Raw genomic sequence first — 17,129 nt, forward strand, 5'->3', positions numbered from 1 at the left:
ACAACCCAAAGGTGTTCTGCTGGATTTAGCTAAAGGAACTCATTGAAATGTTCATGAAACCACTTCAAGATGACTTTTGCTTTGTGACATGGTGCATTATCACGCTTAAAGTAGCCATCTGCAGATGAAGGGATGCACCTGGGAAATAATGCTCAAATAGGCTGTGACATTCAACAGATGATTAATTGTAAATGTGTTAAGGAAACATTCCCCACACCATTATGCCATCACCAACCTGGACTGTTGACACAAAGCAGGTTGGATTCATGCTCTTGGCACCATCTCTGTGCCTGTACAAAAATCAAGATTCATCAGACCTGGATCCTTTTTTCCAGTCTTCAGTTGTCCAGTTTTTATGAGTCTGTGCCCAGTACAATGTCAGGTATCTGTTCTTGACTGACAGAAGTGAAACAGAAAATGATCTTCTGTTGTTGTTGTGCATTCAATGATGCTTTTCTGCTCACCACAGTTGCACACAGTGGTTATTTGAGTTACTGTAGCCTTTCTTTTGGCTTGAACCAGTCTACACATTCTCCTCTGATCTCTCTCATCTACATGGTATTTCCGTCCAAGGAATTGCTGTACACCATTCTGAGTAACCTCTAGAGATTGTTGTGTGTGAAAATCTCAGGAGAGCAGCAATTACAGAAACACTCAAGCCAGCCCGCCCGTCTGGCATCAATAATCCTACCACAGTCAAAATCACTGAGGTCATATTGTTCCCCCAATCTGGTGGTTGATGTGAATGTTAACCGAAACACTTTACCTGTATCAGTACGATTTTATGCATTTCACTGCTGCCACGTGATTGGCTGATTAGATAATTGCATAGACAAGCAGGTGTACAATGGTTCCTAAGAATTTGTTTAGTAGGTGTATATATTATGTTTATTTATTTATTCATGTAGTTTTAGTGGGGCACACAGTAGTGCATTGGTTAGCATTAATTCATCCAGTCCAGTATCCTGACTGAAATCCTGCATCCAGTCTGTGCCCTTCTAAATTCTGCACAATCTCCTTGTGACTTTGTGGCTTTTCATCCAGTAATTGTATTTTACCACCCACATCCAAAGATATACATGTTATGTCAATTTGTGATGCTAAATTGGCCGCAAGTGAGCATACATTTGGGTGTGACATTCCACCTTGCATTCAGTACTGCTAGAATAGACTTCAGCTACACAGGGCCATTAACTTGGATGAACCTAGTTTGAGAAAATGATGTATTACATTTTTATGGTATGTACAAAATAGCAAGGATTCAAAAAGGAATTTACCTTCAAGCTTTTCCGGATGCCTCCATGGTATCTTTTGACAGATAAACTATCCAGTAAACCAGGTTGAATGCTCCAAATGACAATGGGAACAGAATTCTGGCATATTTGTCTATTGTGCTGGTCCCGGTGAGAAGTGCATTGGGGTTTGAAGGAATTGCAGAGCCCTGCTGGAGGAACTGCGGTATTGGAGGTGAAATGGTTTGAATACTTTCTGCCAGGGATACATCACCACGAGAAACAATGGAGTTTCCCCTCTTCTTCAGGTTGCAGTTGGAATCAGATTGCTGCTAAAAAGTGGAAAGAAGAACATCATGTGAAACATCTGACATCTTACATAATGGGGGAACCCTAAGGTGAGATAAAGCTGCTCAGTCGGACATTCATTCATTATATTCCAATTGCATACCAATTTACCGCCTGAAGTCTCAGCATTCTATTTTCACAAACATAATTGTGTAAGCCATTTTATAAAAGAAACTCACATGTCAATGAAATTAGTTTTGCTTAGCAGTAGCTGACAAACCCAAAGATGTGACCTGTATAGCTAAAAGATATTTATGCCTTAAGTTATTACTTTCATATGCAATTTTCTGACCCAGAAATAACCAGCTGCACAGGAGTTGCCAAATGGGAAGGACACTGTGCCAGTCAGTAGGTCTTTTCAAGCCCAGACTAATGCAATAGAAACATCTACCTTATTTTTCAAATTTGAATTTCTTCAATAAAATACATTTTAAGCTTAAAAAAAATATGTTGACCTGCAAACAGGATTAATCAAACTAACTCCCATCATAAAGTCTGGTCAGAGCCAAGAGAGCAGGCTTTGTTACAAAATGCAACACTGTACCAATAATCAAGCAGAGTTGCTTAGAATTACATTTTAATTATTTTCTCTTTTTGTAGTAACTGCTAGCTAATGAACTGTAGAAATAACAATGAAAGAAATGTTTCCTTCTCTGTGTGTTATGTGCCCTATCGGTCAGCATCCATAGGGCCTGATAACTTTTAAATGAGAAATAAGGCCTGATATTATTTCAGGACTCCATAAATACCTTTAGCCACTATTTGGAGCTATGGTTCTAGGGTTTCCACTAGCTCTGACCTCCAAAGTTATCCAGGGGACAGAAGCATAAAGGTCTTATCTGTTTATTCCAAAGACTGTAAAATGGAAAAACTTGACTGGTGAGAACAACAGATACCAGAGGAAATAGGTGGAATGTACAGGAAGACATAAGGCACACTTCGGTAGGTTACGGAGAGAAGCTACCCTGCCTGACACAAAGAGAACCAGTCTTTAAAGCCCAGAGTGGTGGTAGAGCTTTCTGTTGTTCTGTTTATTAGTAGTTTCTTTTCCAATACCTGTACCCCTCCATTACCATTATTTTGTACCGAAACCTTCTTGGTGTCCTTTCAGGATTTTTGTTACCAATAGCACCACCTATTTTTTAATATATGTATATATGCTACATACTGTATATACAGTGCATCCGGAAAGTATTCACAGCGCATCACTTTTTCCACATTTTGATATGTTACAGACTTATTGCAAAATGGATTAAATTTACTTTTTTCCTCAGAATTCTACACACAACACCCCATAATGACAATGTGAAAAAAGTTTACTTGAGGTTTTTGCAAATTTATTAAAAATAAAAAATTGAGAAAGCACATGTACATAAGTATTCACAGCCTTTGCCAAGAAGCTCAAAATTGAGCTCAGGTGCATCCTGTTTCCCCTGATCATCCTTGAGATGTTTCTGCAGCTTAATTGGAGTCCACCTGTGGTAAATTCAGTTGATTGGACATGATTTGGAAAGGCACACACCTGTCTATATAAGGTCCCACAGTTGACAGTTCATGTCAGAACACAAACCAAGCATGAAGTCAAAGGAATTGTCTGTAGACCTCCGAGACAGTATCGTCTCGAGGCACAAATCTGGGGAAGGTTACAGAAAAATTCCTGTTGCTTTGAAGTTTCCAATGAGCACAGTGGCCTCCATCATCCGTAAGTGGAAGAAGTTCGAAACCACCAAGATTCTTCCTAGAGCTGGCCAGCCATCTAAACTGAGCGATCGGGGGAGAAAGGTCTTAGTCAGGGAGGTGACCAAGAAACCGATGGTCACTCTGTCAGAGCTCTTGAGGTCCTCTGTGGAGAGAGGAGAACCTTCCAGAAGGACAACCATCTCTGCAGCAATCCACCAATCAGGCCTGTATGGTAGAGTGGCCAGGACGGAAGCCACTCCTTAGTAAAAGGCACGTGGCAGCCCGCCTGGAGTTTGCCAAAAGGCACCTGAAGGACTCTCAGACCATGAGAAACAAAATTCTCTGGTCTGATGAGACAAAGATTGAACTCTTTGGTGTAAATGCCAGGCGTCACGTTTGGAGGAAACCAGGCACCGCTCATCACCAGGTCAATACCATCCCTACAGTGAAGCATGGTGGTGGCAGAATCATGCTGTGGGGATGTTTTTCAGCAGCAGGAACTGGGAGACTACTCAGGATAAAGGGAAAGATGACTGCAGCAATGTACAGAGACATCCTAGATGAAAACCTGCTCCAGAGTGCTCTTGACCACAGACTGGGGCGACGGTTCATCTTTCAGCAGGACAACAATCCTAAGCACACAGCCAAGATATCAAAGGAGTGGCTTCAGGACAACTCTGTGAATATCCTTGAGTGGCCCAGCCAGAGCCCAGACTTGAATCCGATTGAACATCTCTGGAGAGATCTTAAAATGTCTGTGCAGCAACACTTCCCATCCAACCTGATGGACCTTGAGAGGTGCTGCAAAGAGGAATGGACGAAACTGGCCAAGGATAGTTGTGCCAAGCTTGTGGCATCATATTCAAAAAGTCTTGAGGCTGTAATTGCTGCCAAAGGTGCATCGACAAAGTATTGAGCAAAGGCTGTGAATACTTATGTACAGGTGAGTTCTCAGTTTTTTTATTTTTAATAAATTTGCAAAAATCTCAAGTAAACTTTTTTCACGTTGTCATTATGGGGTGTTATGTATAGAATTCTGAGGAACAAAATGAATTTAATCCATTTTGGAATAAGGCTGTAACATAACAAGATTTGGAAAAAGTGATGCACTGTGAATACTTTCCGGATGCACTGTACTGTATGTATACATACATATTTATATATCTATATATATAAAATCCACTGTATGTCTGTCCGCTTTACACGAGAGAACTACTTAATGATTTTGATTGGGTTTTTTTCTATAATTTGCTTGAACATTCCGGTTGATTTTGCGACTACTCTCATTGCTCTAAGTTCGATTGCTGTACTGATTCATTCACACGAATCCGAGGCTGTGGGCTGTGGGCTGAGGGGAGGGAGAGACAGGACCTCATAAGTAGGGAGCCTGGCGGGGCCATCCTCACTCACACACTAGCCTCTGTTTGAGTCGCTTTACCTCTTCCCACTTGTTGGAGTGTACCTTGCCTCCACTTAGCTAGCATTACCTGTTTGTTCAGTAGACATTATCATCTAGAGATTGTTTTCAAGAAATCGATCACAGCTATGTGTGTTTTAGATGGTACCTGATCACTGCCAGAGATATCACAGCCATGTTCTCTTCTCCCTACACTAGGGATGCTCTGCCATCGGAGCTGAATACGATCACATACAGTGGCAACGTTTGACATTGGAGCATACCTACCTTCTGCTTGGCCAGAGAAACCTTGCCAACTTTTTACGTTTGGCAAAGAGATCACAGCTGCATTCTCGTCCCTGATAGCAAAACCAAAAATATTGTATATCAAGAGGCCCTCGGATACAAAAGCTATCAATATAAATTCTTCTCAATACAAATTATTTCATTTTTTTTAATGATTTTAAAGTTTGTCCTGTTTCACTACTACATGGGCGGAGCTGCGGGGGACAGCTAGTAAATATATATACTGTATGTGTGTTTGTATGCGTATTTATATTTATATATACTGTATAAATTCCTAAAATTGTTAAAATTACCTTTTAGTACCCTTCAAAATACTCTCCATGAGATGCAGTACTCATGTCCCAGCACTTCTCTCATTCCTGTTAATATTTCCTGTACTCATCTACTTGTTAACTTGTCTAAAGTGTTTTTTCCTGGATTTCTTCCACGGTAGCCAATATTCTTCCTTTCAATCTCTGAATTAATTTGGGGAACAAAAAAAGTCACAGGGAGTGATACTGGAAGAATATGATAGGTGTGAAGCAACACCTGCAATTATTTTGGTCCAACACCCTTTGACTAACTACATGGTGTTGAAGATACATTGTCATGTTGCAAAATGTACTTTTGGATGCTCCACTTCTCTGGACATTTTTCCTGATGCTTTCCTATAGACACATCAGCAGTTCGATATAAATGTCACTGATTAACAGTCTGTCCACAGGGCACAAATTCTTTATGAATAAGTCTGTCTGTGTTGAAAAACATGATCATCATTGCCTGTTTTTAAAATCAGCTGTGGTGGCTTGGAGAAGAATATAGCCCAACTCAGCTGCACGATTGTAGAATAAATGGCAGAAACACACAACCGATCAATTCAGCATGATGCCACTTGGAAGACTGATTAACCACTGTAGGCATAAGATAAGATATCTAGTGCTATTGACTAATTCCCAGAAGTTTCTGGGTCCTTTTTTGTACACATACAGTGTATGTATATACAGTATATATATATATATATATATATATACAGTGGTGTGAAAAACTATTTGCCCCTTCCTGATTTCTTATTCTTTTGCATGTTTGTCACACAAAATGTTTCTGATCATCAAACACATTTAACCATTAGTCAAATATAACACAAGTAAACACAAAATGCAGTTTTTAAATGATGGTTTTATTATTTAGGGAGAAAAAAAAATCCAAACCTACATGGCCCTGTGTGAAAAAGTAATTGACCCCTGAACCTAATAACTGGTTGGGCCACCCTTAGCAGCAATAACTGCAATCAAGCATTTTGCGATAACTTGCAATGAGTCTTTTACAGCGCTCTGGAGGAATTTTGGCCCACTCATCTTTGCAGAATTGTAGTAATTCAGCTTAATTTGAGGGTTTCCTAGCATGAACCGCCTTTTTAAGGTCATGCCATAGCATCTCAATTGGATTCAGGTCAGGACTTTGACTAGGCCACTCCAAAGTCTTCATTTTGTTTTTCTTCAGCCATTCAGAGGTGGATTTGCTGGTGTGTTTTGGGTCATTGTCCTGTTGCAGCACCCAAGATCGCTTCAGCTTGAGTTGACGAACAGATGGCTGGACATTCTCCTTCAGGATTTTTGGTAGACAGTAGAATTCATGGTTCCATCTATCACAGCAAGCCTTCCAGGTCCTGAAGCAGCAAAACAACCCCAGACCATCACACTACCACCACCATATTTTACTGTTGGTATGATGTTCTTTTTCTGAAATGCTGTGTTCCTTTTATGCCAGATGTAATGGGACATTTGCCTTCCAAAAAGTTCAACTTTTGTCTCATCAGTCCACAAGGTATTTTCCCAAAAGTCTTGGCAATCATTGAGATGTTTCTTAGCAAAATTGAGACGAGCCCTAATGTTCTTTTTGCTTAACAGTGGTTTGCGTCTTGGAAATCTGCCATGCAGGCCGTTTTTGCCCAGTCTCTTTCTTATGGTGGAGTCGTGAACACTGACCTTAATTGAGGCAAGTGAGGCCTGCAGTTCTTTAGACGTTGTCCTGGGGTCTTTTGTGACCTCTCGGATGAGTCGTCTCTGCGCTCTTGGGGTAATTTTGGTCGGCCGGCCACTCCTGGGAAGGTTCACCACTGTTCCATGTTTTTGCCATTTGTGGATAATGGCTCTCACTGTGGTTCGCTGGAGTCCCAAAGCTTTAGAAATGGCTTTATAACCTTTACCAGACTGATAGATCTCAATTACTTCTGTTCTCATTTGTTCCTGAATTTCTTTGGATCTTGGCATGATGTCTAGCTTTTGAGGTGCTTTTGGTCTACTTCTCTGTGTCAGGCAGCTCCTATTTAAGTGATTTCTTGATTGAAACAGGTGTGGCAGTAATCAGGCCTGGGGTGGCTAAGAAAATTGAACTCAGGTGTGATACACCACAGTTAGGTTATTTTTTAACAAGGGGGCAATTACTTTTTCACACAGGGCCATATAGGTTTGGATTTTTTCTCCCTAAATAATAAAACCATCATTTAAAAACTGCATTTTGTGTTTACTTGTGTTATATTTGACTAATGGTTAAATGTGTTTGATGATCAGAAACATTTTGTGTGACAAACATGCAAAAGAATAAGAAATCATGTAGGGGCAAATAGTTTTTCACACCACTATATATATATATATATATATATATATATATATATATATATATATATATACATGTGTGTTGTTATAGACAGCATGCATGAGCTTGCATCCCTGCTGTGAATGGCCCCATTCCCTTAAAAGTTTGGAAGACCAATACAAACAGATCAGGGGAGTCTCCATATCAAGGCTGTATGCTCCCCCAACCCGCTAGATGGAAGCATCCCTGACGTTTAGTACCCATTTGAACGCCCACAGGGAATGCTGAGAACTGTAGTACAATGGGGTACCCAGTTGGAGTCAATGGGTGCTGACAGGGGTGCTGCAGGGAGTTGCACTCCCTAATTTATGGGACTTCCTTATGACCTGAAAGTACTTCCGACTGGCAATGCGCTGGTACAAGAAGTACACCCAGGTCTTCAATAAAAGGAACCATACTGCCTTAAACAGGCGAATTGGAGCCAAGAGGGGAGACAGGAAACACTAGTCTGGGAGGAGTAGTAGGGGAGAGAAAGACGAGAGAGAGAGAATTGTTTTATGCTGAGGTATTCTGTGTTTTAAAGACGGGACTGTGCTGGTGCATTTGTCTCTGGCATTCTGTGGCATCCTCTGCTGATCACAGTGTATATATAGTTTATATTTTATCTATTAGGATTGGAATTTACATTGGTAATGACTCATGCCCTCCTAAAATGGAAGACAGCCCACAAGGATACTAACCCTTGGTTATATGTTGGTTTCTCAAACTATAACTAGTTCAAGATAATCTACCACACAGGATTCAAATGTCAATGCCTTCTCCCAGATGCACAACCTTGTAAACAGGCATATTTATGCACTTGAGACTCAGGCTTTGTGGTGGTAATCCATGTCAGACATGGGGGCTTGGTGAGTGCTTTGCAGGGCTTGAGGAGAGGATTGGACAGTCTCCTTACAATTAAATCACTAGAGTGGAGGAGAAAACAGAAGAAGAGGACTGAAATCACTTCTGGTCCAGTGTCTTCCAGGATCAACAAATATAAAGAGGACTGCCAACAGAAGTGGATGTTCATTCTAAGAACCCATCACAGAGTGAGTAGAGCAGCTAGCACAACATTGTACAATTAACAAAATTTGTTTCCTTTTTATTTATTGTTTTGCTTTAAGAAGAAATACACTGTCTTCTTGAAGTTTTCTTCCTCTCTTTCTCTTTCCTTTTACTTCTGACTAAGGAGTATGCGCTTAAATCTGTTGGCACTAAAGTAGAAATAGTGTACCACCCAGATTAAGTCCAAATGGTTTTCTTGAAATCTGGAGATGCTCATTCATCACAAAGTACAAACATTTTCAGATACTTACATGAATGTGGCACAGTTGTTAGCATCCTTAATATGAATTCCACATCAGGTGAAGGTATTCTTTGTAATTTTCTCTCCAGGTAGTCAGAGTCAGGCCCTCATCTTTAAAGGAGAGTATGTTAGGTTATATTGGCCTTGTATTGGTGTGAGTGTGGGTATCTCTGCATGAGTGGGCTCTGCACTAGTCTGGTATGCTAGTTAGGCTTGGTTTCTGCTTTTTACCTGATGCTGCTCTGGCACGTTGTGACCCTAAACTGAACTGAGTGTGTTTGAGAATGACCTGTTGTGTATAAGAATTTTAAGTTTGAGTGTAACTGGGTGCCCTGCTCATGACAGCATAAATAGCACAAATGCAATTTAAAACAACACAACAGAGTGTCCATGGCCTCTCTGGAGTTATTTACTTGGCCCTGTAATACACATTTCATTTCTGGATGACACCTTGATCTGTCTCATTAGGTCTTTGATAATTATTGGTAGTCAGATTGCTACCGACCATCACTTTCTTACGTTTTTACAAGTTTCTTCTGTCTCCAGCAATCCGTTTTACTGTTCAATATGGTTTTGGGCAGTTCTGCCATTTTAGATCACTTACTCCTAATTAAGCGTGACTGCCAACATGCCATTAACATGTGGAAATTTACAGGCTAATTATGGTCATTTAAACATATTTGATTTAGCAGCAGACTGCCAAATGAAAGAAACTGCCTGTCTCTATGGCTCTCATTACTGACATGCAGCTGAACCCACTCCTTTAATAGAACCTGTAGGGATATGGTAGTTGGGAAGCACATGAATAGGATGTGGATCTTTGTCCTGTTTGATCAAGTAGAATAATAAATAGAGAAAATAAGAAAGTTGTGGATAAAGACTGAACAGACACCATGGCCTAATATTAATATAGCAACACACTTTCAGAAAACATCTTCAAACAGCAGTCTGTCTATTGTTTAGAAATGAAAATCTGGATTCTAAAAACTTTTCTCATTTAATTGAAGTCATCTAAATGTCCAAAAGCAGAGCGCCACCTACTCCCTGAGACAAGCCATTATTACAAATTTTTCACTGTATGAACTGTAAAGTATCCTCCCTTCCCAGGCTTCAGTGCAGTTTAGTGCTATTTCTGGGAGATTATAATAGGCTAAGATTACTCATCTATATAGGACAGTACCCAAAGGGCAGCAAGCAACTTCACAATATTCTAACAAGTACATCTGTGAGAAACCCATTCCTAAGTATATACACTAAATACACAAATTATGTTGCCTTTTTTGTGCTATATAACATTTTATTTTATATACATCTCTTTCATGAGAAGCTCCTGGGAAGTTTATACCTTCTTAATTATTGTGAAAATAAAAATGTAATCTTTTTAGGAATTCACTCACAAATCTGGGGTCAGACTCATTGTCCATTTCAGCAGCAATGGGTGCACAGCTCCTGGGAGAGAACACCAGTTCATTGACTAATAGTCACCTTTATTAGTCCAAATCAAAGCAGCTAATCAAACTAACCTGAGCAAAACACATGTGATCAGCATGAAAACTCAACATGGTCTCTTGGAAATGTGAAGTACTACACTGACCACTCAAACACAGTGATACCTGAACTATTTGAAAGGGCAATTATGGTTGTATTGTGCCATTACAGTCAAAAAAAAAATAAAAGAACTCTATTGCTGTGAAATCGAAGAACCGTTTAAACAACTTTTGTGATTAATAATGAAATATTAGATCAAAATGGATGGAGGCATCTGAAATGTTTTCATTTGTTTGCAATATGTAATTTCCAGCTCTTGTTTTTTTTTTTGCTAATTTAAAAATAAGGCAGTAAAAACAAAGCTTATTTAATTTAACATAACTTATGAACTGGTTTATAGTCAGACAACTGCTGCTACTTGTTTACATATATTAAATTAACTGAGACCATATATTACATGCAGGGAACAGAAGTGAAACCAAGATATAACTAACATGAAATTAAAGACAGAAGAAAGCCAGCGTCACATTACATGACTTCAAGCGGGATGTCAAACTCAAGTTGCTGATTTTATCACCGAAGAATGCCAAATTAAATGACCGGGAATCACAGGGGATGACAAAGTACACAATCTTGTGACCACTTTCCAGCAGTCCCACATTTTTACAGGCACACTCCTAATTCTGACAGCCAACACCATGCTGCATGACAAAGCTAGTGCTGCACAAACGCTGTCCAGATACACCAAGTCAAGCTGTAACCTTGGCCCTTTTTATTTTTATTTTTCCAATCTGTAGTGATGAGTAAAGAGTAAGACGTCTCTCTTCTGTTTGCAAGGTCCAAAACACCTGCATAGCCTTTCCTCTTAGCTGCATTATATGCAAATCTGTTTAGTTTTCTTAGGATGAGTCGCCATCTAGTCTATCTGAGTCATGGGGGATGTCAAATCTTATGGCGTGATAAGCGCACGTAAATAAGGTGTGTGACCGAAAATCACCGGGAAAATCGTTTAATGTGACAGGGCCTTAAACGAACAGGTTTGCAATGTTCTTCTATAAAGCTCATACTTACTCCTAATTAACCATAGGGGAGCACTGAGCACGCCTTGTCGTATAAATATTTTTTATCTAATAAACCAAGAGAATGAAATGGCCACAGTCCTCTCAAGTACTGTGTTCAGCTAAAATAAATACCTATCTACAAAAGCATACCTTTTAATTCAAATTTTAACATTGAAAGGAAATTGATCACAGGACAAAAATGTATATTTTCTTCTAAGATTTCATCACACACTTTCTCCTAAACCCTAAGTAGATAAAGAAACGATGAAAATGAATTGACAAATTGCTTTAAGCTTGAAATTGTGCAAGCTGAGATTTTTTTTTACACTCATCATATCATCATGCACTCATCATATTTGTTATTAATTCCAGGCACACTTACAGATTGTGGTCAACCCGCCAATGCAATACTGATAATGTTAAGTCAAAAAACTACAGCATTAGAATTATTTTTCTGGTAATTATTTGTTCCTGATTTACAAGCAACTTAGATAAAACAGGTTAAGAAAGAAACTTTTACTTCCGAAAGACAGAGTTTGTAACAATTTAGAATGGTGAATTTCCATGCTGAAATGAGAAAAACTACAAGAAAACATGATGGAAAATCAGCCGCTTGCACATGAAACCCCTGTTCTTTTACTTTAGTTCTGTAGTGTCCTATGTTTGAAATAATCATTTACTTAATAAATATTCCAAATGAAGACATGCAGTAAAAATGCACTAAAATCATACACCTTTTATGTTTTAAACGGGTTCTTTTCTTTACTAACACTGTTAGTCGTTTTGACTGTTCGCCCAAATACAAACAAAGCCTCTCTCATGTTTTTTTTTAATCTCCAATCCATTGTAGACATCCTGAAATCAAATGTGAGAGACAAAAAAAGATATACAGTATATTTATCTTTATATATATACTATATATATATATACACACATTTGTTTCCCCAGAATATTCCCTCACTTCAAATGAGGCCACCAAGTGACCATTCTGGAAATAGCTGAACATGAGAAGGTGTAGTGAAAGCACTTCACGCCTGTGAATGCCTGTAATCTGATTATGCAATCTAGTGCGCTACTCCAGGCACATCAGAGATATCGCTACTAGACAAAAACCATTTTCGGTAATCTGTTTTCTACTTACATACCATTATAAAAGAAAAAGGCAAATTACCGAGACAGTCTCCTCCTCAGATGCTGCAGCTGCTGCCTCCAACTCTGCTGCCCGGGCTGCTTTTCTCGCCGCCTTCTGTGCCTGAAGATTGGTAAAGTAGTTAACTGCTGCAAACTCAATAAGTGCCGAGAAGACGAAGGCAAAGCAGACTGCTATAAACCAGTCCATGGCAGTGGCGTAGGATACTTTTGGCAAAGAGTGCCGGGCGCTGATGCTCAGGGTGGTCATAGTCAGAACAGTAGTAATGCCTTCAAACAAGAAAGAGATGTCAAACCACAACCACTCCACCATAACCCCTATGCTGTCCCTTCTTTTAATAATAACCACATGAAGACTGATTTTTGGCATTGAGATTGTTGTCATAATCATACAAAAATGTCCATTGAAAAGCTTTACTTGTGATATTTTCCTTATGAACTGCTACATCAGAATGCTATTTTGGGTGATTTTATATATGTGAAACATATTGAATTGATTTCTTTAAATTTTTTTTTTTCATATCACATCAAATATCAACCTATCCTTCAACTACCAAATTTGCTTAATTCAGTTCAGGATTGCAGGAAATTGAGCCTAACCAGTCATCATCATTGCAAGCCTGATCAGGACAAGCAGAATGTGAAAGATTTCTCTTTGATTTGTATTGCTTTTTTGAAATGCTACATTTGCAGTTGTTTATTGTTTGGTCGAGACTAGCTAGCTTTTCTACTGTATATCATTTAGAAATGCATCTTCTTGCCTTTGTGATCGAATTATACTCTTGGAGGTAAAATGCTGCTTTCAAACTGAGAGTGCAGGTGATTCGGAAGCAGCACTGAAGGATAACAGCTTGGAAATGTCTGTGATGCTGCATTTTCTGAAAAGCGCTGTTTAAAAAAGGCTTGAATGGCATTTCCTTTTCTATCTTTAGCTTTCTTCTCTAAAGATAACTGGAGGCAAGAGTGATCTGTACGGTATCTCATCTTTTACACCAGGACTGGTTATCTGTTACTTTCATAAAAGTTTTGTGAGATATTTGCAGTTCTTCTTAATGGAGTTAATGCTTTTAAGTCATTAAAAAGTATTATCATGTTTTTTTGTTTGACTGCTATGTTGTTCCAAAAATCAGTCTTTATCTGTGGCATTCTCATAACTCTAACACATAAACACATTAAATGTGTTTGTTCTTTGATGTACAATCATACGCAGGTACACACATGCAGACAGAAATCATAGCCACAACTAAGGCTAACAAATACTACAAATAACAAAGGCCACATATATGAAAAGTTTCCATACCAGCTACAGTTCGTGCAGGAACAGACTCTTTGTTGATCCAGAACACAACCTGGGACAGAACTACGGTCATGAAGCATGGAATGTATGTTTGAATGAGATAATACCCTAGTTTTCTTTCAAGATGGAAATAGACTACTTGTAGTGCATATTCACCTGAAATGAACACATGATGGAGAATGGTGAACACACTTGAAAATACGTATGCTTACATGTAGCAGTTTTTATAATGAGGACCAGATCTAAAAGATTTATCACGCTACCAAAAAATCTATTATATAAAGTACATTTCTTACCAGTATAGTCTGAGTAGAGAAAACAAAAAATACTAAAGGCTAAAGGGTAACAAATTAATATATGGTGTATCATAAGATGCAGTGTTATTGTACAGGTTTTACTGAAAACCCAATTTAATTTTATTTTAAACTTAAAATCAGTTCAGACCTGACCAATGCTTTTTCATTTTATCTTCCATCCATCCATCCATCCATTATCCAACCCACTATATCCTAACTACAGGGTCACAGGCTTTGCTGGAGCCAATCCCAGCTAACACAGGGTGCAAGGCAGGAAACAAACCCCGGGCAGGGCGCCACTGCAGGGCTCATTTTATCTTTGTATGACATAACATTTTATAACTTTTCAAACCTGCTTAATACAATTCATGGTGGTTGGAAGCTAGAGTCTACACCTGCTGCAGAAGCTGCAAGGCAGGAACCATCCTTGGATCGGGTGCCAGTCTATTCCTGTCATGTTTTAACCATGGTGGAGTTTCTTTTTTTGGGATCTTTTTGTTATTATTTAAAAAAAAATAGTGTTCTGTATATTATATTATTATGTTCTCAGACCCCTTGTATTTTATGTTTTAAATATTTTTTAATTATTTAGTATGTGTGTATTTTTATATTTTACTAGGGCACTACTCCAGGTCCCTGTTTATATTATAAAGTTTGTGTTTTGTCATTCTTTGTTGATTGTTTTTGGGTTTCTTTGCAATAGTAATATTTTTCTTGTTATTTTATAATATGTTTTGAGCTTCATGTTATTTTATTGTAGAATATACTGTACACTGTATGTCAGGTCTATATAGTATGTTTTTGTGCTATGTATGTTGAGCCTAGGGAGGCAGGGCCACCTCACATAGCTGGGGAACAACCTCTCAGCTCTCTTTTAGAGGCAGCAGACGGCAAGATGGCTGTTCAGACCCTGACGTGCTAGGCTTCTGTTGGATTTTTCAATATCAGTGGTGGATTTTGTTTTTGGTAACGCTTTTCTTACTTGTGTGTACTTGGATCTTGGACTTTGCTATTGGTTGCTTTAATTGATTCTGCTTTTTTTTTCTTGTTTTTATTACTTTTTTGTCAGTAAAATCTTTCATTATTTAGAAACACTGTTTTGTTCTTAGACAGGGGCTTTAAAGGTCTTGGGGGTGGGCCACTGTGACATATCCACTGGAGGACCACCCTTTGTTTACACTGACTTCTCTGACTGAAATATATAGAATGGGATCTTGTATTGTGAACATTATGAACATTTTAGATTTTCTGCTTTTTTGATTTATTTGCTTATCTTTCAGATTTTTGATTATAGTAATATGAACAGGTTTTGTTTGCTCTGGATTGTCTTTTTAGGCACATCATTTCTGAGAATTATCTTAAATTTCTTTGTGATAAAAATTCACAGTTTTCAATGTTAGAAGAACATAGGTAGGATTATTTTTGAACTAGAAACTTTAATCGTTCACTTTCTTCCCCTTTGGGCATTTTAGGGAATTTTACGTTTAAAAATCTTTAGCCATCTTTTTAACTCTGTGCAGCACAGAAGCCTGCCTTTTGAATATGGGGATAAGCTGCCACGGGTGGGGCCTGTTGGTGGTGGTCTGGTCTTTGTTAGTCTTAAATAGTGTTGCCTGCACCACATTTGAGCTTTACTGTGGCACGAATCACAAAATATTCCAGACACCCCAACCACACTCAATGCTAAGTGATAAATAACCCAACCCTCACATTCTTGGAGTAATGGGAGGAAAATTCTTCTGTCTTGGTCAAAGGAAGTTCATGCAAACTGAGCAGGCATGGATTTCAAACTGGGAACACTGAGTTCTGCCCTTTTTATATTTATAAATTTTAATATACATCATAATAACACTTTTGAGAAAGACAAAACATAGCATTCCTGAATTAATATCCAACTTCAGTTATTTGTGGAAAGCTTTTGATTAAAAGTAAAAAGCCGTCTATGAGTATAGGCTAAATTACAACATTTTATTAATCAGAGAATTCCTACTGGAAACATATCAGCTCTCTTTTTCCCTAAAGAATGCACCATGCTGAGATATTCCTTCTAAATTTCCTTTATGATGTCTCCTGAGCAGAATGATAATGATTGTAAGTTATATTAATAATAATTCAGAATCAAGCTGATAAACACTAATGCATCTACATAAAACATCAGAAAGGCAAGAAGCAGCTTGTTTTGTTTCTTTTTTCCGCCTTTACTAACATTTTCCTAAAAATCAACATCCACTGTTTTCACCCGTTTTTAAATAATAATTTAACATGGTCAAGGGGTCCTGGAGTTTATCTCAGCAGCATTGACCACAGCATTCAACACTGTATGGGATGTCAAATCTGCCAAAAACACCCATATACACTTTCATTCATATCCTCAAAAAACTGGAGCTGCCATTTAACCTAACCTGTACATCTCTGGGATGTGGACGACAGCCAGAGTTCCAGGAGAAGACCAAAACAAACACAATGAGAACACAAAAACACGATACAGGCAATGATTAATGTAAAATTAGAACCTGGTGATGCAGGCACTGTACTACCCCACCAAAAATGTACTTGAAGGAGGAGACCAGACACTTTCCAGATATTATTTATACTCATGCATATCTTTCAGCAGTTCTAGCACATTGTATTATTTTTTTACATGCTCCTATCATGGCTGTTTTTATTTCCCCAAGTTGTATATCTGTGTTTTTGAAGCTGAAGAGCTCCTACTTTTCTCTGGCTGCTTATTCTTCTTGGTAGCAATAATTAAAATTGTTAGCAAAAAAATGAGCCTTTGCTTGATGAGATCAAATTTAATGAGCCCTGTTTTCTTTGAACACAGTCTAAAAGCTAAACATTATTACTGCCTGTGCATATATACTGTAGATGGTAATGAGAAGCTGGCACAATATGGTACCAAAAATCTATGTAAATGAGATGATTATGTCCAGTTATTTTGCTAAAGAAAAATA

General features: G+C 38.4%; 1 protein-coding gene across 5 annotated transcripts in view; it reads right to left on the reverse strand.

Annotated features, from left to right (window-relative positions):
- The window catches only part of gabra6b (gamma-aminobutyric acid type A receptor subunit alpha6b), a 70,274-nt gene that overhangs the window by 39,068 nt on the left and 14,077 nt on the right, over positions 1 to 17,129 (reverse strand). For 4 of the 5 annotated variants that reach the window (XM_039775631.1, XM_039775633.1, XM_039775629.1 and 1 more), the window contains 2 exons: positions 12,605 to 12,852; positions 1,278 to 1,564 (listed from right to left, as the gene is read on the reverse strand). In XM_039775631.1, the coding sequence (XP_039631565.1) occupies positions 1,280 to 1,564; positions 12,605 to 12,852 (533 nt within the window). In that variant the 3' untranslated portion in view covers positions 1,278 to 1,279. Of the gene's footprint in view, positions 1 to 1,277; positions 1,565 to 12,604; positions 12,853 to 13,882; positions 14,036 to 17,129 lie in introns of all 5 variants that reach the window. The other variant, XM_039775632.1, reaches the window with a different exon arrangement.

Source organism: Polypterus senegalus, chromosome 13, assembly GCF_016835505.1.
Source record: "Polypterus senegalus isolate Bchr_013 chromosome 13, ASM1683550v1, whole genome shotgun sequence".
NCBI lineage: Eukaryota > Metazoa > Chordata > Cladistia > Polypteriformes > Polypteridae > Polypterus > Polypterus senegalus.